Source organism: Equus asinus, chromosome 2 (genome assembly GCF_041296235.1).
Source record: "Equus asinus isolate D_3611 breed Donkey chromosome 2, EquAss-T2T_v2, whole genome shotgun sequence".
NCBI classification, from domain to species: Eukaryota; Metazoa; Chordata; class Mammalia; order Perissodactyla; family Equidae; genus Equus; species Equus asinus.
The window spans coordinates 61082462-61104973 of record NC_091791.1 but is presented as its reverse complement, the minus strand read 5'-3'; the positions used below and the strand labels follow the sequence as shown (position 1 = coordinate 61104973).

The following is a 22512-nucleotide window of genomic DNA, read 5'->3' as shown; positions in this document are numbered from 1 at the left end:
TGTAAGATTGGTCTAGTGTTGAACTCTTTCAGCTTTTTCTTGTCTGGAAAACTCTCCTTCAATGCTGAAGGATAATTTTGCTGGTACAGTTTTCATGGTTGTCAATTCTTTTTTCTTTAGCACTCTGTATATATCATGTTCTTCCATTATGGCTGCAAAGTTTTTGCTGAAAAATCTGTTGATAGTCTTATTGGGGTTCCCTTGAATCTAACAAGTTGCTTTTCTCTTTTATGATTCTGTCCTTTAACTTTTGACAGTTTAATTAGTGTGTGTCTCAGTGTGCATTTCTTTGGATTCATCTTGTTTATAACTCTCTGGGCTTCTTGGATCTTGATGTCTATTTCTTTCCCCAGAGTAGGGATATTTTCAGCCATTATTTCTTTGAATAAGCTTTCTGCCCCTTTCTCTCATTCTCTCTGCTTCTGGAACTCCTACAATGTGTATTTTGATCCACTTGTGTCCCATAACTCCTTTAAGCTATCTTCACTCTTCTTTATTCTCTTTTCTTTTTGCTCATCTGATTAAATGAATTCCACTGCCTGTCTTTGAATTCACCAGTACTTTCTTCCATGTGATCTAGTCTGCTGTTGAACCCTTCTGTTGAATTCTTCAGTTTAATCGTTGTATTCTTCAGCTCTATGATTTCTGTTTGGTATATTTTTATATTTTCTGACTCTTGTGTTTTAATTCTCACTTTGTTCATGCATTTTTCTCCTGACCTTGGTAAGTGTCTGTATAAGTGTTATTTTGAACTCTAAATCAGATAAATCACTTAATCTGCATTTTATTAAGGTCTAGTTTTTATTTTAATATTTATTTTAATATTTATTATTATATTTAATATTTATTAGATTATTTAGTAAAATAAGAAGGTAATATTTATTGTTTATTAAAATTATTTATTAATTATTAATGTATTTAATACTTAATATTTATTAATTACTTTAAGGTCTATTTTTTATTTTAATATTATTTTATTAAGGTCTATTTATTATTTATTAAAGTCTACTTTATCAAGGTCTAACAAGTTTTAACTTGTTATTTTTTGAGAACATATTCCTTTGTTTCCTCTTTTTTCTTGACTCTCTATGTTGCTTTCTGTGCATTAGATAAAACAGCCACCCTTCCTAGTCTTGACAGAATGGTCTTGTGTAAGAGATGAACTTCATCAATCAGCCTGGCCCAAACTCTTGATTGTTTCTAAAACCTTTGTAATTATGAAAGTAACTTCTTTGTTCTTGATGCCTCGCAATAGTTGAGCTCATGTGCCAAGATCACAGTCAGCACCTAGATGCATGTTGCATGGAAGCTGGCTTCTTGGATAGCAGCGGGGAAAGTATGTAGTTAAGGCCCCTTCCGGGGAGAAACTGGGAGTTGGGCATTTTTGCCTCCTTTCCCTGTGTATAGTCATGGGGTTGTGCTCCTACACCCATTATAAACTGCTTCTTTGTTTGTTACAATCCTATGATAATCATGAATGCAAGCCCTGTTGATTTTCAGAGCCAGGTGATCCAGGGGCTTGTACCTTGGGTAGAAATCTCTAAAGGTAGGGTGTGGATGTGTGTACAAGCTCCTTCTAGGGAGATTTTGGTGATTTGAAGTGGTCTAGATAGGTTGGAGGAGCCATCCTTTGTCTTCCCCAGTCTCTGTGGAGGATGTCAGTCAGCCTTTAGATATGTGCTAAATAGAAAGCCTGACATTCAGGCAGCAGCTTTTAATGTATGCCAATAAACCCTTTTCTGGGGATGACCAGGAGGTGGATATTTTTTGTTTTCTCCCTCTACATTGATCTCAGGGTGGGATAGCCACTGCAAATCCTCTAGAGCCCATTAAGAACTGTTTCTTTGTTTCCTATGGTCTTGTTAGTCTCATGCATGGAAGTCCCATTGGCTTTTAGAGCTAGTTGTTTTAAGGACCCATCCCTCAGGTCTTAAAAGTTGGGGCGCTAGATGTGGTGTCCAAACTCTTCGCTTCTCACAGAGAAGCTGAAAGTTGAAAGTTTTCTCCCAATTGTATGGTGCTGTGCCAGAGGTGGGGTTTATGATGAGAGTGTGTCTCAGCCTTTCCTACCTGTTTTGATGTGGGTATTGACCCATTTATCCAACATGTAGGCATTGTTAAGCTTGTTTATGGCTTTCTTTCAGAAGGAATTGCTTGTGTGTAGCTGTACATTTGGTGCATCCATGGGAGGAGGGGAGTTTAGGAACCTCCTATGTTGCAGTATCTTGGACTAGAACGGCATCCGCCTATCAAGAAGCCAAATTATTTGGTTCAGTACAGTTGTAAATTCTTTGAAATTGATTGATAGGAAAACACGACTAATAACATATGTAAAATATGTGATATGCACCAGACAAAATTCTAAGGAAATTAGTCAGGTGACTAGAAAACCCAAGTAGATTAACTTATTACACAAATAACAGAATGGATAAAAAAGAGAAACAAAAGTAACATTTATTGAACATTTTTTGTCTGCCAGGCATAATATATAGTTATGTACCTACATATGCATACATATATATGTGTTTATGTTTGTGTATATATGTATGTGTCTGTATACATACGTATATATACACATATACACACACATGCTTGTATTGTATATACGTAATGCTTGAAATAATTGAGTAACTTGCCTAAAGTAATATAGCTGATTACTTATAGAGGAAGGAATCAAATGTAAATCTAACCCCAACACCCTTGCTCTTTCATCTGCTTCTTCTAATGTAACATGTTTTGGTTACAAAATTTTGCTCACAGTGTTAACTAACCCTGGGTCCGTTAACATCATGCCGTTTTAGGTCCTGATCAGGTGATCCTGAGCCCTGATTTCTCATTTTATCTGTTTTAATGGAGATTACTAGTTTGCTGGTTGTCCAGTGAATGGAAGTGATGTGAGCCGCTTCTAGACCTGGCTCGTAAAGTTTCCCACAGTGTTTTTCAATGTTATTTTCTCCTTTCCTGAGGGCTGGAATGGTCATGACTAGAATTGATCTTGGAAGCCACATATTGGCTACTTTCAGCTTTTTAAATTTTTTTTAGTTCTGTTCTGTTTTCTTTTCAGGAGATATAGTTCCCAGGGCTGTGAGCTGTGGAATAGAGAGAGGCCTGTCTCCCACCTTGAGCATATACTGGGGGTGAACTGGGGCCTATTCTTCCTAGGTTGGTCTGAACCCTTGCATGGGGTTTTCTGGGCTTTCCAAGAGGCTCCAGAAAGAGGCCACAGCCCACCTCCAACTTCCCTTCGTGTGTACTCCCAGGCTAGCAGAAGAAGTTGATGAAAGATGGGGGACAGGAGAGGACCCATCCAAACAGACCCAGAGTGGAGGCAGGTCAGAGCCCATGATAGGAGTGGCAGTCTTGGATGCAGTGAAATAAGCTGGGCAGATGGTGCAAGACTGACCGGATTTCACAGCCCCAGGGTAGGGTCACTAGGCACAGATTGGGGGTGTGGTGGGGGTTTTGATTGACTGGTGGAAGGTGCAGAGCCAGGAAGTGTCCACCACCCAGCCCATCCACCCTGCCACCTCATGGATGGCCCCTCCACTGCAGGGCTGGGCCCACAGCCTCAACCTACCGCTATCACCATAGGGACCCAAGACTTCCCTCTCAGTTGAGTTCTTGAAGGACCTCTGGCTTCCTGACAACCTAGAACATGCACCCTGGGCTCTACTTAAGTGGGAAATACTTTTATTTTATAAGAGCAATTGCATTTGTAGTCTATTTGTAGTGGCATTTTAACCTATCCTAATTAATATGCTTGTTTTAATAGAGTAGTCGAATGTCAAGGTGATTAGGCCACAGAGATTTTTCAACATGAGCAAAATATACAGGGGAAGAAATTTTCATAAACTCTTTTACTCTCAATAAGACACGATAAATGAAAAAACTAGTTTTTTTAGTTATATTGGGACTTATCTTGAGTAACATTTAAGATTATCAGTTTAGGAACTCTTATTATGTATTATTAATTTTGCTGCCAAAAATTAATTTGCCTTTTATCCAATGAGACTAGTGTCATAGAACTTGGAATTGCATAGAACTTTAAGAAATCATCCTATGATAGATGATTGTTATTATGAATGGCCAAAAATTCACTAGAGAAAAAAAGAGAGGGAGTCCCTAACATGGAGGACAACTGATGGGGTACAGATTGGGTGTTATAAATCACCTCTTGAGAGAAAGTGTGCCAGTCACATAATTTATTTACGAAGTCTTTCTGTCAGCTACCTTTTCCAAAGTCTGGCCGCAGTCTGCATTCTAAGCCTATGGATTATTTCTGACATCAGGGCCTACAGGGATTCACCATCACTTGCATTCTCTTGGACTCAAATCTCCTTGATTTTTCTTAGGCATTATACCAAAATTAAACCGTAAGACTGGTGTGAGGACCAATGGAAGATCTGTCCCTTATAACAATAGAAAGAGCTCATTTTTCCCCCATCCTCCAACTCACTTTTGTAGACCAGTTGTATCAAACAACAAAACGTACAGGCTTTTGAATCAGAGGCTTGTGCTTTGGGTACAATGAACTAAAAAGCAAGTAGAGGCACCAGCTCCTCATCTTATCTAATCTCCCACCAACGGTTAAAAGATAGATACTCCCTTGGCAATAGGAGCACTATTAGTCACTCCTCTTGGACCATGTATTAGCTGCTTCTAGACCCACAAATCAGCAGCTCATTCAATGCAGAAGCCAAGAAGTAGAGTCTTAAAGTACCATCTGATTAAGTGAGATATTCATCACAATCCCTAGTAACAACTTGGTACTAAGGGCCTTTTTATATTCTTTTTCCTTGTGTCTGCCATTAAAAAGAGAGGAGAAGTATCATTCATCATTGGTCATGTCTCTTAAAGTTGTCAAATCACAGTCAGAAAATATTTACTTTGTTCTTCCTAAAGCATTTTCTTGAGGTTACCAAATTTTACTTTTCCTTCCTAAAACTCAACTCTGAAGCAGGGGCTTATTTTTTATTGGTTCAGCTGGTTTTTGTTTGTTTGTTTTGTGAGGTAAAGTTAAATAACAGTAAACTACAGGATGACAGAGTTTGTTAAATACAGGGTTTCAGTTTAGTTGTTTTATGATCCTCACATCCCTATTTCTGTAATCATAATCATGATCTTACTTTGCTTATTCATCTTTCACTTACATACCTCCTATGCTGGGGAACTCTCTGTCTCGTTTTGGAATACGGTTACTGTTAGAAGCTCTTCTTTATTTGGCCGAAATCTTGTCTGTAACTTTTATCAGTGAGTCTAGTTCTGCTATTCAGCATCACATAGAACGTCCAAATTTTTAAAAATAATTTTTTTACTGTAAAATAATACACAGATATGGGAATCCACTAAATGGATTTTCATTGTAATCATTTTCTTTCTTTCTTTATAGTTTTATCACCCAAATTTGCATCCCTAGACATATAGTTTAATCTTGCCTATTTTGTTTTGATGATATGTCTTTTAAGTCTTTTGATCTACAGGTAGCAGAACCCAGGCCATTTTATCTATAGGACTTCCTATTGGCTAGATTTTACTGATGCTCATTCTCAGTGAAATTCAACACATTCCTCTGTTCTCTGTATTACCTGAATATTGACAACTGGATTCTGAGGCTTGATCAGATTCAGATTTGATCCTTGGTGGCAAGATTGTGTTGTGTTACTGTGGTGGTATTGTGCTCTTTTATCAGGAGGCACCTAATGTCTAGTTGCTTTTCTTTTTGTGTTATTAGCAGATATTGATGTTTAATGACTAGATCTGTTAATTTCATTGGGTTTGCAAAATGGTGATATTCTAATTTTATCATGTCTTTTACATTTATTAATTGGAACACTTTGTAAAGAGACACTTTCCCTCATCTACTATTTGGTTACAACTACTTTGGCTACTCTCTGGTGCAGTGCATATAGGAAATATAATGCTAAATTTTGATCCAATTAAATCTGGCAGTTTTATTGAAGACAACTGTCTTAACATCATGATACTCAAAAATGTTTTAATTAAATAAGTGAATGTAACTGCCGTAATTCCCTTAGTAAATCTTTTCTCCAGGCTAAACATTCCAAAATCCTTCAATGATTTGCCATATATCTTAGCTTCCAGCCTTCATTATCTTGGATGCTATATTCTGAGCCCTTTATATAATAGTTTGTTAATGTTGCTTTTAACAGGACCACTTAAAAGGAGGCATCTTCATATCAATTGATATGCAGTGATCTCCAAGATACATTGCTAAGTGAAAAAAAGCAAAATATATACTGCATTTTATGTCCAGAATAAACTCTACCAATGCAAGAATACAAAAAGTATGTTCCTTTCCTTGACTTATTGTTTCAAACTAAAACTATTAATAATATTCAGCAGCATAATTTAGTGACTTTCGTAACAAAGAAGGCATCTGATTTTCAGTCTGAAAATCATTTGCCTTTAAGTTGTTATCTTTCTACTTTATCTTGTATTTCATTGATGTAACTTTGTAGTTCACAAAGCCATCTTTGGCAGGAGCTATAGCTTATACCCTAAATTTTGCTAACTGATTATTTTTTGTTGTTGTTGTTGAGAAGAACAAGAATACAGATGACCTAAAAAAAGTCATTTCTTCTGTGGCTAGTATTACCCAACAGATAGTTATAGTTTAATATAAAATGCCTTTTATTTAAGACTTGTAACTGAGTCTCAAGGCTGCTAAGGGGTTGAAAAGCTTCTTAGTGTGTTTGCCACATGCCACATCTTTTGATAAAATCTCCTCTGAAATCAGTATTCCAATCTTAATGCAAATTAGCATTGGAGAGATTCCTGTCATGTATAGTTACAAGTTAGTGGTCCTTTCTTAGTTGCTGAAAGCACATCTGATAGTGGAATTAAGACCATTGTTAAACAGCTGTTGTCAGTGACCTCAAAATGACCATCTAACCAGGACTGACAGTTATAGTGATAGCTGTGTTAACATAGCAAATTAAAAACATTACTAATGTTTTTCTTTTTTTTTTTACCTCCCCAAAGCCCCAGCACATAGTTGTACGTTCTGGTTCTAAGTCCTTCTAGTTCTATGTGAGCTGCCGCCATAGCATGGCTACTGACAGGCAAATGGTGTGGTTCTGCACCTGGGAACTGAACCCATGCTACCAAAGCCAATCGCACTGAACTTTAACTGCTAGGCCATCAGGGCTGTCTCTAATGTTTTTCTTAATATTAGTGAATTGCTTTATAGACATTGAACTGATGGGTTTTTATATCATATTGCTCTGACACATTTTCTAACTAGTTATTTATAAGATACTATTTATTATTGGCTATCTCAGCTTAGAAATTCAGATATAAAAGAAATCTTTGTACTATTTTGTACAAGAAGTACTGTATAGTTGGTGTTTTGGCGAAAAAGATTTCTCTCATACCTGAATTTGTAAAAGAATATTATGCAGTAGATACGGTATTTTGTATGTTGCATGCACAGAAGGAGGGCTTTCATATTAACGTTACATTCTTTTAGTTAAATGTATGCATATTTGATTTTCTTCCTATTCAAATATTTGCTTGTGTTCTTCCCAACTCTGCTCTTTTCTAATTATGCTATATAAAGAGTTTCAGGCACTTTGCTCAATTTTATAGTCAAAAGTGAAAGTCTTGTTTCTTCAGACCTGTTAATAATTGTTTCCATGATATGTATTTTTTTATGCTATCACTTAATGTATTTTGTGTTTGAAAGACTATTAGCTGTTCAAACTTGTGAAGTCCTAAGTCTGTTTTGTTTTAGGATTCAGAAAATTACATAGAAGTAAAAACTGTAAAATCAATCCCTTACTAAAAACTTGGTATTTAAGAACCTCTAGGCTGCCATATATATGGGATTATACTCTGTTACTGAGACTTTTTGATTTCTTGTGTGACATCTTTCAGTTTTGCTGGCTTTCAGTGATTTAAGAAATTAGAAAATTCTTCAGAAAAAATTGTAAACAAAAGTTCCACGAGTATTGCCTCAACTGGAATATGAATGGTATGTTGGAAAAAAGAGGTTCAAAAACTTTGAAATTCAAGTTTATTTCTAATATAAAAAATCCAGTATGCAAAAAAAAGATAAAATTTTCCAAAAAATAAGATAGAAAATATATAAAATGAGAATTGCTTAATATAGTAACACTTTCTGAATTTCTAATTTTAGGTGATGGAATATGAGAATAGGATTCGCGCATATTCCACACCAGACAAAATCTTCCGATATTTTGCCACCTTGAAAGTAATTAATGAGCCTGGTGAATCTGAAGTGTTTATGACTCCACAAGATTTTGTTCGATCTATAACACCCAATGAAAAACAGCCAGAACGTAAGTTGCTAAAGTGAAAAATAAGATTGTAATATTTATTTTGTTATACTACTTTGTTTCTTTCTATGTATTGTCTAAACTTTATATGTCCATGCAATAATTGTAATTCACGGTCTAGCTACTGAATGTCAGGCATTATCATGCTCAGCTTTAGGAGTAATATGGAGGAGGATACAGTCTTAATGTGGCAATCCTCAACTACGGTAAAGGGTTGAGGAGATTGTACCCCTCTGGCTGAGATTCATTGACTGAATGAGAATTTTCCTGAAGACAATGCATTACACGTGACTTCTATCAGGTTACTCTTTAGTGAGAGAGAAAGAGACAGTAATGGATAATTTCAGGAATGTGATGATTTGTTAAAGGACAGAAGACATTGTGGCAGTATATAGAAGGGACACTTAGCTCAGTCTGTAAGTTTGGAGAATGGTTCCTAGAGAATACATCTAAGTTTGAATAAAAGTTAGACAAACAGACAATAGCAGAAAGGATGACTCATGTAGAGGAAACATCCTGAACAAACGAGATGTGAGGAAAGAAAATAAATGGCTTAGTACCTTTAAGTTAAATGTAATAATTTACAAATGTATATGGGAGATATCATGGGAAAAAAGATGGAGTAGGGAACTCCAAGAATCAGTTCTTCCACTAAACAAGCATTAAGCTACCAAAAATGGACAGAATAAACTTTTTCAGAACTTTGGAACCTAATCAAAAGCTTACAAACAGGGGAGTATTTAATGAAGAAAGAGGCTGCTAAATTTTGGTAAGAAAGTGTTGTGGCCTTTTGCTTACCTACCTACCGTGGGGACGGCAGCCTACATTCCTAGTGTGGCTTACTGGAGATGGGGAGTTCAGTGGGGGGCAATATAGACTTTTTTCTCCAAAATTGTGGTTGTGCTCCCAAAGGGAACAGCACAAAGACTTGCCTTTGTTTTGCCCACCTCAAGCTAGAGTGGCTTCCCAGGTGTCGTCTACTAAAAACATTTAAAGACATGTAATACCCATAGCCAATGGGCCAAGGGAGGGCAGATGGGACAAGTAGCAGACAGGCTGAAAAGCCTAGGAAGGAGGAGGCTGAGGAGGAAGACTTTTCAGGGAATAAGAGCTTTGAAAGGCTACTGCATATACTGTGGAATCTGGAGTGCAACATGCATGCTCAGGGCCGGACATATGCTTGGAAAAGACTTGAGTGGGCTCATACCTCTTGCTGATCTTTGTGCTCTGTGCAAGAAGGTGAAAGTTAAGGTGAAGTTGTAGGAGGTCAAGCTAAACATCGAAGGAGGGCCCCAGCTCAGAACCAATCTGCAAATACTAGGAGAGTGGGGTGTTTTTGTTTTGTCTTATCCATTCTTTTTACCTCCAACATTTAAAGAAATCTCTGTCAGGTCACTTGCTGACTGCTTAGATAATAGAACAGAAACTTCAGTGATGACGTATGACAAGGAATACAATCTTTGCAGAAATAGCTTGGAAAAATCACCAAACAAAGTGATGACTGTGGTCCTCAACAAGTTACAACACCCAATTCTGGGAAAGAGGGAGAATCTGATTTCCAGAATTACCACATTGTAATATTCAAACTGTCCAATTTTCAATAAAAAATTGCATGGCATACCAATAATCAGGAATGTATGACCCATTAACAGAAAAAAAGAAATTCACAGAAACCATCCCTGAGGAAGCCCAGGCATTGCACTTCCTAGATAGAGACTTTAAATCGGCTATCTTAAATATGCTCAAAGAGCCAAAGGAAACCATAGACCAAGAACTGTAGGAAACAAGGAGAACAATGTATTAATAAGTAGAGAATATCCATGAAGAAATAGAAATGATAAAAAGGAACTAAGTAGAAATTCTTGAGCTGAAAAATACAATAGCTGAAATAAAAAATTCTCTGCAAAAGTTCAACTGAGGATTTGAGCAGGCAGATAAAACTATCATAGAACTTAAAGATAGGTCAATTGATATTGTCCTGACTGAGGAGCAGAAGGTAAAAAGAATGAATAAAAATTAGCAGAGCCTAAGATACTTGTGGGACACCGTCCGATGTCCCAACATGTGCATAATGGAGTCCCAGAAGGAGGAATTCAGACATTCCAGGTAATCAGAAGCTGAGGAAGTTTCTTGCTGGTAGACCTTCGCTACCAGAAATGCTAAATTAGAGTCTTTTAGGCTGAAATGAAAGGGTACTAGATAGTAACTCAAAGCCATACAAAGAAATAAAAAAAATAATAAAGACCAGCAAAGGTAACTGCATAGGGAAATATAAAAGCCACTATTGTTTTATTTTTGGTTTGTAACTCCTTTTTGTTTCCTATGTGATTTAAAAGACAAATTCGTAAACAATTATAAATATGTTAATGTTTATTCATACTAGATTATTATCAATTTAAGGCATTAATTGTAATTTCCAGGTTAACCAGTAAGAAAATAACTGAAAAATATACAGAAAAGGAAATGAGGAAGGATTATAAATGGTACACTAGGAAAAATCAGTCAAACACAAAAGAGGGCAAGATTGGAGGAATCAAGGGACAAAAAGGTATAAGACATATAGAAAACAAGATGACAGAAGCAAGTCCTTTCTAGTCAGTAATCACTTTAAATGTAAATGAATTAAACTCACTAGTTAAAAGATAAAGATTAACAGGAGAAAAAATATGCCCTAACTATGTGCTGTTTCCGAAAGACTGACTTTAGATCCAGAGACATAAATAGGTTGAAAGTGAAAGGGTACAAATAATAATCAAAAGAGAGCTGAAGTGACTATACTAATATCAGACAAAATAGACTAAGTAAAACATTGTTATAAGAGACAAAGAAGGACATTGTTTATTGATAAAAGGGTCAGTTTATCAAAAAGATATAATAATTATAAATATGTACAACCAAATGACAGACCACAAGATATATGAAGGAGACATTGACAGAATTGGAGGCAGAAATAGTTCTACAATAATAGTTGGAGACTTCAGTACCCTTGTTTCAATAATAGAACATGTAGACAGAATGTCAGTAACAAAATAGAGGACTTAACACTATAAATCAACTAGACCATAACAGACATTCACGAAACACTCCACTCAAGAGCAGCAGAATATGCATTCTTTGCAAGTGCACATCAGACATTCCTCAGAATAGAGCAGATACATCATATATTAGGCTGCAAAACAAATGTTAATAAATTTTAAGAGATTAAAATCATACACTGTCTCTTTTCTGATAACAGTAGAATTAAACTGTCAGTGACAGAAGGAAAACTAGAAAATTCATAAATATGTGGAAATTAAACAACACACTCTTAAACAACTAATGGATCAAGGAAGAAATCACAAGAGAAATTAGAAGATGCTTTGAAATGAATGAAAAGCAAAACAGAACTTACAAAAACTTATGTAATCTGGCAAAAGCAGTGCTCAGAGGGAAACTTACACCTGTAAAACACCTCCATTGAAAAAGAAGAAAGATTTCAAATTAATTTCCTAACATTACACCTTATGGAACTAAAAAAAAGAAGAGCAAACTAGACCCAAAGATAACTGAAATAAGGAAATAAAAATTAGAACAGAGAGAAAACGAAATGAAGAATAGAAAAACAGTAGGGAGAATCAATGAAACAAAGTTGGTTCTTTGAAAAAATTGATAAAATTGACAAACCTTTAGCTAGACTGACTAAGAAAAAAAGAGAGAAGCAAAGAACTAAAGAAGCCAAGTAACTGGAGAAGCAAATACAAATAACTAAAATCAGAAATGAAAATGAAGACAGTCCTACCTATTTTACAGAAATAAAAAGAATTATAAGAGAATACTATGAACAATTGTATGCTAACAAATTGGATTACCTACATGAAATGGACAAATTACTAGAAACACAGAAACTACGAAAAGTGAAAAAGAACTCTTATAACTCAACAAAAAGATAAACAACCCAATTAGCAAATGGATAAAGGACTTGAATAAAATTTTCTCTAAATAAGATATACAGGTGGTCAATAAGTACATGAAAAGATGCTTAATGTCATTGATCATGAGGAAAATGCAAATCAAAACCACAATATACCTCCTCACACCCTCTAGACTGCCTATAATTTAAAAATGAACAAGTGTTGGTGAAGATGTGGAGAAATTGAAGCTCTTATATGTTGTTGGTAAGAATGCAAAATGGTGCAACCACTGTGAAAAACAGTTTGGCTATTTCCCAGAAACTTAAACACAGAATTACCATATGACCCAACAATTCCGTTACTAGTATAAACCCAAAAGAATTGAAAACAGATACTCAAACAAGTAGTATCTGTACATGAATGTTCATAGCAGTACTATTCACAATACCCAAAAGGTGGAAACAACCTAAATGTCCTTTAACAGATGAATGGATAAACAAATTATGGTATATATATCTATATCCAATGGAATATTAAACTCAGATATGAATGAACCTGAAAACATTATGCTAAATGAAATAAGCCAGACACAAAGGGCCCACATAGCATGTGATTTCACCTATATGAAGTATCCAATATAGATAAATCCATAGAGACAGACAGCAGGTTGTTGGTTAATAGCGGCTGGGTTGGGGAGACGGGGACTGATTGTTTAATGGGTATGAGGTTTTCTTTTAGAGTGATGAAAATGTTTTGACACTAGGTAGAGATGATTATGACACAGCACTATGAATGTAATAAGTACCACTGAACTGGACACTTTAGAATGGTTATTTTGTGTTATTTGAATTTTATCTCAATTTTAAAAAGGGGAAAAAAGAGTGTACAGTCAATCTTCATTATTTGCAGATTTTGTATTTGTAAATTTGCGTACTCACTAAAATTTAGTTGTAGCCACATAATCAATATTCATGGTGCTTTTGTGGTCATCTGTGGATATGTATGGAGCAGCGAAAAATTTGAGTCACCTGTTGCACATGTTCCCAGCTGAGGTCAAACAAAGTAATGCTCTGCCTTTTTATTTTAGCTTTCAGACTTCAAACGTGTGCTTTCCATGGTCTATTTAGTGCCATGTTTTTCACATTTATGTGCTTTGTCTTAGTGATTTCACTGTCTCCACTCCCGCCCCAGGTAGTATTGAAGTGCTGTCTAGTGTTCCTAAGCACAAGAAGGCTGTGATGTGCCTTAAGAAGAAAAGGCATGTGCTTTATTCAGACATGAGTTCTAGTGCTGTTGGCCATGGGTTCAATGTTAATGAATCAAATATGTGTGTGTGTATATATATGGGAGAGAATGAATCATATATTTATATATATAGAGAGAGAGAAAGAGAGTGAATAAGGTATTTTTAAACAGAAACACGCATAAAACAAGGTTATGTATTGATTGGTTAACAAAAATCCTGTGACCAAAGGTTCACAGGAACCTAAGTCTGTATTTCCTCCAGGAGCAATACATCAGTATTCCCCAATTCATTTTTCATGGCAACTTTATAGAACATACCTGCCATAATTAGCAAGAATCAATTGTATATGGCACAGGAATAGGATATGAAAAAGAAACTATTTCTTTAGAGGATATCTTGTAAAAGAGGCATCCTAAAGGGAGTGGCCTTGAGTTGAGTTTTGAAAAATGAATAATAATTCATCACATATATGAGAAGGAAAAGGCATCACTCAGAGTGAGTAAATTGTATGATCAAAATACTAACGTGAAATACCAGAGTGAGCTTAGGGAACCAAAAACAATTATGGCATTTTCTAACCAGGGAGTTTATCATGTTTTGCTTATGTTTATTAACATTCATACATCTCTAGGCCAAATAAAAACTCTAGATAGAACTATCACCTCCCAGAGGTGCATGAAATTTGCTAGATATTTAAAGTTTTTTGTTCTGGAAATTTTCAAATGTAGAAGTAGAGAGAATGATATAATCAACCCATGTGTGCCCATAACTTAGCTTCAACAATTACCAACACATGGCTAATCTTATTTCATCTATAACCTTCTTACTTCTTCTTCTCACCCCAGATTGTTTTAAAGCCAATCCAAGACATCATATCATTTTAGCCTATAAGTGCTTCTGTATGTGTCTCTAAAAGATAAGCACTAATAAAACCCCAATAATACCAATAATTATTAAATGTTACATTTAAAAAAAAGTAGCAATCACTTCATTTTTTTATTTAAACTTTTTTCTGTGCTTTTTTCTTTTTTTAAATTGAGTTCATAATAGTTTAAATCATTGTGAAATTTCAGTTGTACATTTTTTCTTATCTGTCACAACATAAGTGCTCCCCTTCACCCTCTGTGCCCACCTCCAATCCCCCTTCCCCTGGTAACCACTAAACTGTTTTCTTTGTCCATGTGTTTGTTTATATTCCACATATGAGTGAAATCATCTGGTGTTTGTCTTTCTCAGTCTGGCTTATTTTGCTTAGCATAATACCTTCCAGGTCCATCCATGTTGTTGCAAATGGGATGATTTTGCCCTTTTTTTATGGGTCAGTAGTATTCCATTGTATATATGTACCACATCAGCTTTATCCAATCATCAGTCAATGGATACTTGGATTGTTTCCATGTCTTGGCTATTGTGAATAGTGCTGCGATGAACCTAGGGGTATATATGTTACTTTGGATTGTTGATTTCAAGTTCTTTGGATAAATACCCAGTAGTGGGATAGCTGGGTCATATGGTAGTTCTATTTTTAGTTTTTTGAGGAATCTCCATACTGTTTTCCATAGTGGCTGCACCAGTTTGCACTCCCACCAGCAGTGTTTGAGGGTTCCCTTTTCTCCACACCCTCTCCAACATTTCTTATTTTTAGTCTTAGTGATTATAGCCATTTTAACAGGCCTAAGGTAGTATCTTAGTGTAGTTTTGATTTGCATTTCCCTGATGATTAGTGATATTGAACATCTTTTCATGTGTTTATGGGCCATCTGTATATCTTCTTTGGAAAAATATCTTTTCATATCCTCTGCTCACTTTTTGATTGGGTTGTTTTTTTTTTATTGTTCAGTTGTGTGAGTTCCTTATATATTATGGTGATTAACCCCTTGTCAGATATATGATTTTCAAATATTTTCTCCCAGTTGATGGGTTGTCTGTTTGTTTTGATCCTCGTTTCTTTTGCCTTGCAGAAGCTCATTAGTCTGATGAACTCCCACTTGTTTATTTTTTCTTTTGTTTCCCTTGTCCGAGAAGACGTGATATTCAAAAAAATCCTTTTAAGTTCAATGTCAAAGAGTGTACTACCATTATTATCTTCCAGGAGTTTTATGGTTTCAGGACTTATCTTCAAGTTTTCGATCCATTTTGAGTTTATTTTTGTGTATGGCATGAGATAGTGGTCTACTTTCATTCATTTGCTTGTGGCTATCCACTTTTCCCAACACCATTTATTGAAGAGACTATCTTTACTTCATTGTATGTTCTTGGCACCTTTGTAGAAGATTAGCTATCTGTAGATGTGCGGTTTTATTTCTGGGCTTTCAGTTCTGTTACATTGATCTATGTACCTGTTTTTGTACCAGTACCATGCTGTTTTGATCACTATGGCCTTGTAGTACATTTTGAAGTCAGGGATTATGATGCCTCCAGCTTTGTTCTTTTTTCTCAGTATTGCCTTAGCAATTCGGGGTCTTTGGTTGCCCATGGGGAGTGTTTTTAAAGTAGCATGTAGAAAAACTTAAGCTTTTGTCAGAGTAGAGCATACTTGAATTCTGGTCAGAGCAAAGAGGATCCCTGTTTCCTTTCCTCCATATCCCTCTGGCTGGACCTATTCATCTTGATCTAATTTAGTCCACATAGAAGAAGAAAACGGTGTGAAAAGGGAAAACACAGATCATACTGTGATTTGCTTGTCCTGGACTCCATAATCTCTCTAGGATAACCATTCATGCCCTTAATGATAATCTTACCTAGAACACTTTTAGTTTGAGACACATAATTTTATACTTCATTATAGAGGAGTGACATCAGCATCATGGTGGTGTGGGCGCTCCCTGTAAAGTCTCCCCTCTAAGATACAATAAAAATGACATTCATATTCTAACAGAGGACAGCCACACAACACAAAAGACATCTGAGAGACCCACACAGCCATACATTGGAAGGTGGAGGTGCTGGAGCCCTCCCCTCGTACCCCCAGAGGAAGTGGCATGAGGTAAGAGAAAGCCTCTCTTCCTCCCTGAAGGACAGCGACCCAGGGATTGCCCATAACCTCCAAGAGAAAAGTGGGGAGGGGGGGGCTGCCCTCCATGGGAACACCATAGACCTCCAAGGTCCCTCACAGCCTGAGGAAAGCCCCCAACAGAGGTGACTAGCTATTGCAAGGGTGTTTTCATCAAGCCAACACCCCAGGAGAGCAGATAGCAAGGGCAGAGCATGAAGTCCCCAAGATCATGTGGAAGAAGGAAAGCACCCCTCCCCCCATGCTGGTACCCCAGCCCAGCACCTGGGAGCTGTCCTGTGGATCACAGAATGCTCAGAATATGCAGTTATTGACCCCATCCAGTGGTGACAAGTGGAAGCAGTGATCAAATACTACCACAATTCAGAAGCACAAATCCACGCCATCTAGCAGCATGAAAAAATATATTAAATCTCCAATCCTGAAGGAAAATGATAGGTATCCAGAAATCAATGCTGAAGACACAGAAATCTATAACCTAAGTGGCAGAGAATTCAAAATAGCTATCATCAAAAAAACTCAGTGGGTTAAAAGAGAGTGCAGATAGACAATTCACCGAATTTGGGAGCTGCTTCACAAGAGATTGAAACTTTTATAAAGAAGAACCACTACTTCTCCACAGCAAAGGAAACCATCAACAAAGCAAAAAGACAGCTTAACAATTGGGAGAAGATATTTGCAAACCATATATCAGATAAGGGGTTAATATCCAAAATATAGAAAGAACTCATACATCTCAACAACCAAAAAACCCAACAACCCAATTAAAAAATGGGCAAAAGATGTGAACAGAGATTTCTCCAAAGAAGATACACAGATGGGCAACAGGCATATGAAATGATGCTCAGCATCATTAGCTGTTAGGGAAATGCAAATCAAACCTACAATGAGATATCACTTCACTCCAGTCAGAATGGCTATAATTAACAGGACAGGAAACAAGTGTTGGAGAGGATGTGGAGAGAAGGGAACCCTTGTACACTGCTGGTGGAAGTGCAAACTGGTGCAGCCACTATGGAAGACAGTATGGCGTATTGTCAGAAAACTGAGAATAGATCTCCCATATGATCCAGCTATTCCACTGCTAGATATTTATCCAAAGAACTTGAAAACACCAACGTGTAAAGATACATGCACCCCTATGTTCATTGCAGCATTATTCACAATAGCCAAGACTTGGAAGCAACCTAGGTGCCCATTAAGGGATGAATGAATAAAGAAGATGTGGTGTATATACACAATGGCATACTACTCAGCCATAAGAAATGATGAAATCTGGCCATTTTTGACAACATGGATAGAGCTTGAGGGTATGATGCGAAGTGAAATAAGTCAGAAGGGGAAGGTCATATACCATATGATCTCACTCATAAGTAGAAGATAAAAACAACGACAAACAAACACATAGCAACAGAGATTGGATTGGTGGTTACCTTAGGGGAAGAGGGGAGGGGGGAAGGCAAAAGGGGTGATCAGGTTGACTTCTGAGGTGATGGACTATAATTAGTTTTTGGATGGTGAACATGATGTAATCTACACAGAATGTGAAATATATTATGATGTACATCTGAAAGCTATATAATGTTATAATCCAATGTTACTGCAGTAAAAAAATTTTCAAAAAAGAAGAACCAGTCAGAAATATTGGAGATGAAAAACAGAATGGATGAGATAAAGTAGAATATAGATTCCCTGAACAATAGAGCTGATATCATGGAGGAACAAATCAGCAACATTGAGGACAGAAATATAGAAATGCTTCAGATGGAGAAAAGAGAACTAAGACTAAAAAGAAATGAAGATAGTCTCTGAGAAATATCCGACTCAATGAGGAAATGCAACATAAGAATTATAGGCATTCAAGGGGTAGAAGAGAAGGAGAATGGATCAGAAAGCCTGTTCAAAGAAATAATAGCAGAGAACTTCCCCAACCTATGGAATGAGATGTCAGTCCATGTGGAAGAGGCTACCAGATCTCCTAAACATGTCGATGTATAAAGACCTACACCCAGGCATATAGTAGTGAAAGTGCCAAAAGTAAATGACAAAAAATACTAAGGGCAGCAAGGCAGAAGAAAATAAGCTACAAATGAACCCCTGTCAGGCTTTCAGCAGATTTCTCAGCAGAAACCTTATAGGCTAGGAGAGACTGGAATGACATATTCAAATCTTTGAAGGACAGAAACTTTTGGCCAAGAATACTCTATCCAGAGAAAATATCCTTCAGATATGATGGAGAAATAAAAACTTTCCCAGATAAACAAAAGCTAAGGGAGTTTGTAGCCATGAGACTCCCCCCGCTACAAGAAGTGCTCAAGAAGGCCCTCATACCTGAAAAGAAAAAGGGAGAAAGGGTTTACAAAGCCCTGAGTAAGAAGATAAATAGGTAGACAAAATCAGAAAATTGTAGCTATACCTCAGAACAGGTTAGCAAATACTCAAGTAAAACATTAAAGGTAAAGGGAGGGAAAACACCAAACACAAAGATAATCTTGTCATCTTAACCAGTAACTCACAACACAAGATGGAATAAGATGTAAGAAGAACAACTTAGGAGGGGAAGAGTAAGGGGACTGAATCAGCTTAGTCTAAGGAAATGAGGCCATCAGAAAATGGACTATCTTATCTACAAGATTTTGAATACAAACCTTATGGTAACCACTAAACAAAAAAGTAGAACAGAGACACAAATAATAATTAAGGAGAAAACTAAGAAAGCCAGCATAAAAAACTACCTAAACAAATTGATAGTCCAAAATACACAGGACAAGAAACAAAGTAAATGCAGGAGAACCAGAAACCAGTGATAAAATGGCAGTATTAAGCCCTCATATATTGATAATCACTCTAAACGTAAATGGGTTAAATTCTCCAATAAATACGCAGAGTGGCAAGATGGATTAAAGAAGAAGACCTAACAATATGCTGCCTACAGGACACATCTCAGCTCCAAAAATAAACACGGCTCAGAGTGAAGGGATGGAAGACGATACTCCAAGCTAATGGCAAAGAGAAAAAAGCAGGTATTTCAATACTTATGCTTGATTATACACAATGGGTTCTGGTTCAAGATGGTAAGATAAAGAGGTTCCTGAACTCACTTCCTCCCGTGGACACACCAAATCTGTAGCTACATATGAAACAGTTTCATCTGAAAGAAACCCGAAAACCTGATGAGCAACTCCTAAACATTGGGCAAATGAGAAAAAACCCACATGGAAATGGGCTGGAGAGACCAAGACACAATCTCACCATAAACCCCAACCCTGGGACAACAACCAGTGGTGGAGAGGGAATTCAAAGCCCTGAGCTTCTACCTAAGGAGTGGGGGTGGGGGGTGGAGTTTGAACCCCACATCTGGCACCCCAGCTTCTGAGATCTGCACCTGAGAGAGCTCCTAGAACATGTAGCTTTGAAAGCCAAGGGGACTTGCATCTACAAGACCCACAAGGCAATAGTGAACTGAGACACTGTTCTTAAAGGGCTCATGCAGACTCGCCTGGCTACCCTACAGGGCCCAGCACAGAGGCAGCTGACTGAAAGTGCCCAATCTTTCTGTGAAAGAGGCCTATTTGCTTATCTTAAAGTTTCAGCCTGAGAGGCAGGCATCTAATTTAACACACATCTAGAGACCTACTGAAATACTCTTCAAAGACAGAGGCCAGTGGGCTCCATATTTGTGCTCTCCCTTTGCCTCTCTCTGGTCACCAGTATCTCCCAGAAAGGAGCTTATGCACATGTCTAGTGCCCTGGTTTTTGCAGCTGCTGCGCAGAGCATGCCCCTTGATTGCCTGCTTCTGGTGGCCAGAGGGGTTTACATTCGTGGGTTCCATAGGACTATGACAAAGAGAGAAACAGTTCTTAAATGGCTACTACTCATGGGGCATAATACAGAAACAGAAGACTGAAACACACTCCTAGTCTTTCTATGAAAGAGGCCTATTTGCTTGTCTTGAAGCTTCAGCCTGAGGGACAGGCTTCTGTTTTTTGGGTTTTTTTTTTTTTTTAAGATTTTATTCTTTTCCTTTTTCTCCCCAAAGCCCCCTACTACATAGATGTGGGTCCATCTAGTAGTGGCATGTGGGATGCTGCCTCAGCCTGGCCTGATGAGCAGTGCCATGTCTGTGCCCAGGATCCGAACTGGTGAAACTCTGGGCCACCACAGCAGAGTGCATGAACTTAACCACTTGGCCACGGGGCCAGCCCCCAGGCTTCTGTTTTAGCAAACATCTGGAAGCCTTCTGAAATATTCTCCAATGACCATGGAGGCCAGTGGAAGCCATCTTCACACTCTCCCTCTTCTTCGTTCTAGGTTGCTGGTATCTCCCAGAAGGGAACTTGTGCACCACATCTGTCAACCCAGTTTTTGCAGCTGCTGCGCAAGGCATACCCCTTGATTGCCTGGCTCTGATGGCCAGCCAGGCTTATGTTCACGGTTCCCATATGCCTTGAATAAATGGAGAAATGGTTCTTAACCAGCTACCTTCCCTCACCCCGCCCCCACCAGGGCACAGCACAGAGAGCGCAGACTCAAACACACCCCAGTCTTCCTGTGAAAGAGGCTTATTAGCTTATATTTATAGATGTGGCCTGAGGGGGCAGATTTCTAATTAAACACATATCTAGGTGCTGAGTGCAATCCTCTCCAGAGACTGGGGAGACTGGGTGTGCCATCTTCCTACTCTCCCTCCACCCTGCCCCAGGTTGCTGGTGTGTCTGAGAAAGGAGCTTGTGTATGCATCTGGCTCCCCAGCTTTTGTGGCTGCCACCCAGAGGGCACAACCCTTGATAGCCTGTCTCTGGTAACCAGCAGAGTTTGTGTTCATGGGTTCAGCAAATGGTAGCAAACAAAGAAATACTTCTTAACTGGCTATCACCTCAGGGCTCAGTACAGAGGAAGCAAACAGAAAAACCCATCTCCCCATCTTTCCATGAGAGAGGTGTATTTACATACTTTAAAAGCTATTGCCTGAGGGTCTCGCTTCCAATCAGCCTGAATCTAGGTGCCAACTGAAATCCTCCCCTTTAGGACACTGACTGGTCTTGGTACACCCTCAGTACTGGGAGTCTCTAGGAATAAAGTAATCCGCTTGGACAATCACAAAGTTTTGAGAGACAACCAAGAGTTAGGTCAAGGTTCGACAATCAGATTCAACTTCTACACGAGGCCATTCCTTCAAGACTGGGAGAGGTGTCTATTTTATCCAATGTATAGAAACCAATACAGAGAGTCGAGGAAAATGAAGAAATAGAGGAATATGTTCCAAGCAAAAGAATATGATAAAACCTCAGAAAAAGACCTTAATGAAATGGAGATAAGTGATTTACTGTCCAAAGAGTTCAAAATAATGGCCATAAAGATGCTCACTGAGCTCAGGAGAACAATATTTGAATAACATGAGAATTTCCACAAAGAGATAGAAAATAGAAGAAAGTACCAAATAGATGTCACAGAGCTGAAGAATACAGTAAGTGAACTGAAAAATATAATAGAGGGGTTCAACAGCAGGCTAGATGAAGCAGAAGAAGGAATCAGTGAACTCAAAGACATGGCATTGTAAGTCATCAAATCATAAGAGCAAAAAGAAAAAATAATGAAAATGAATGAAGATAGCTTAAGGGACTTTTGGGGCAACATCAGTGGACCAACATTTACATTATAGGGGTCCTAGAAGGGGAAAAGAGATAGGGGCAGAAAACTTATGTGAAGGAATATTGTCTGAAAACTTCCTTGGGGAAGGAAACAGACATTCAGATCCAGGAGTCCAGAGAGTTCCAAAGAAGATGAAAACAAAGAGACCCACACCAAGACACATTATAATTATGTAAGTGTTAAAAGTTAAAGACTCGGAGAGAATCTTAAAAGCAGCAAGAGAAAAACAACTTGTTACATATAGGGAACCCCCCCCCCATAAGACTATTAGCAGAATTTTCAGCAGAAACTTGGCAAGCTGGAAAGGAGTGGCACAATATAGTCAAAGTGCTGAAAGGGAAAAACTGGCAACCAAAATACTCTAACCGGCAAAGTTGTCCTCCAGAATTGAA

General features: G+C 37.7%; 1 protein-coding gene across 7 annotated transcripts in view; it reads left to right on the top strand.

The window, feature by feature from the left end:
- The window catches only part of MICU1 (mitochondrial calcium uptake 1), a 266742-nt gene that overhangs the window by 81592 nt on the left and 162638 nt on the right, over positions 1–22512 (top strand). For all 7 annotated transcript variants that reach the window (XM_070489912.1, XM_014840267.3, XM_070489910.1 and 4 more), the window contains exon 4: positions 8159–8321. In XM_070489912.1, coding sequence (XP_070346013.1) covers positions 8159–8321 — 163 coding nt within the window. The remainder of the gene's footprint in view (positions 1–8158; positions 8322–22512) is intronic.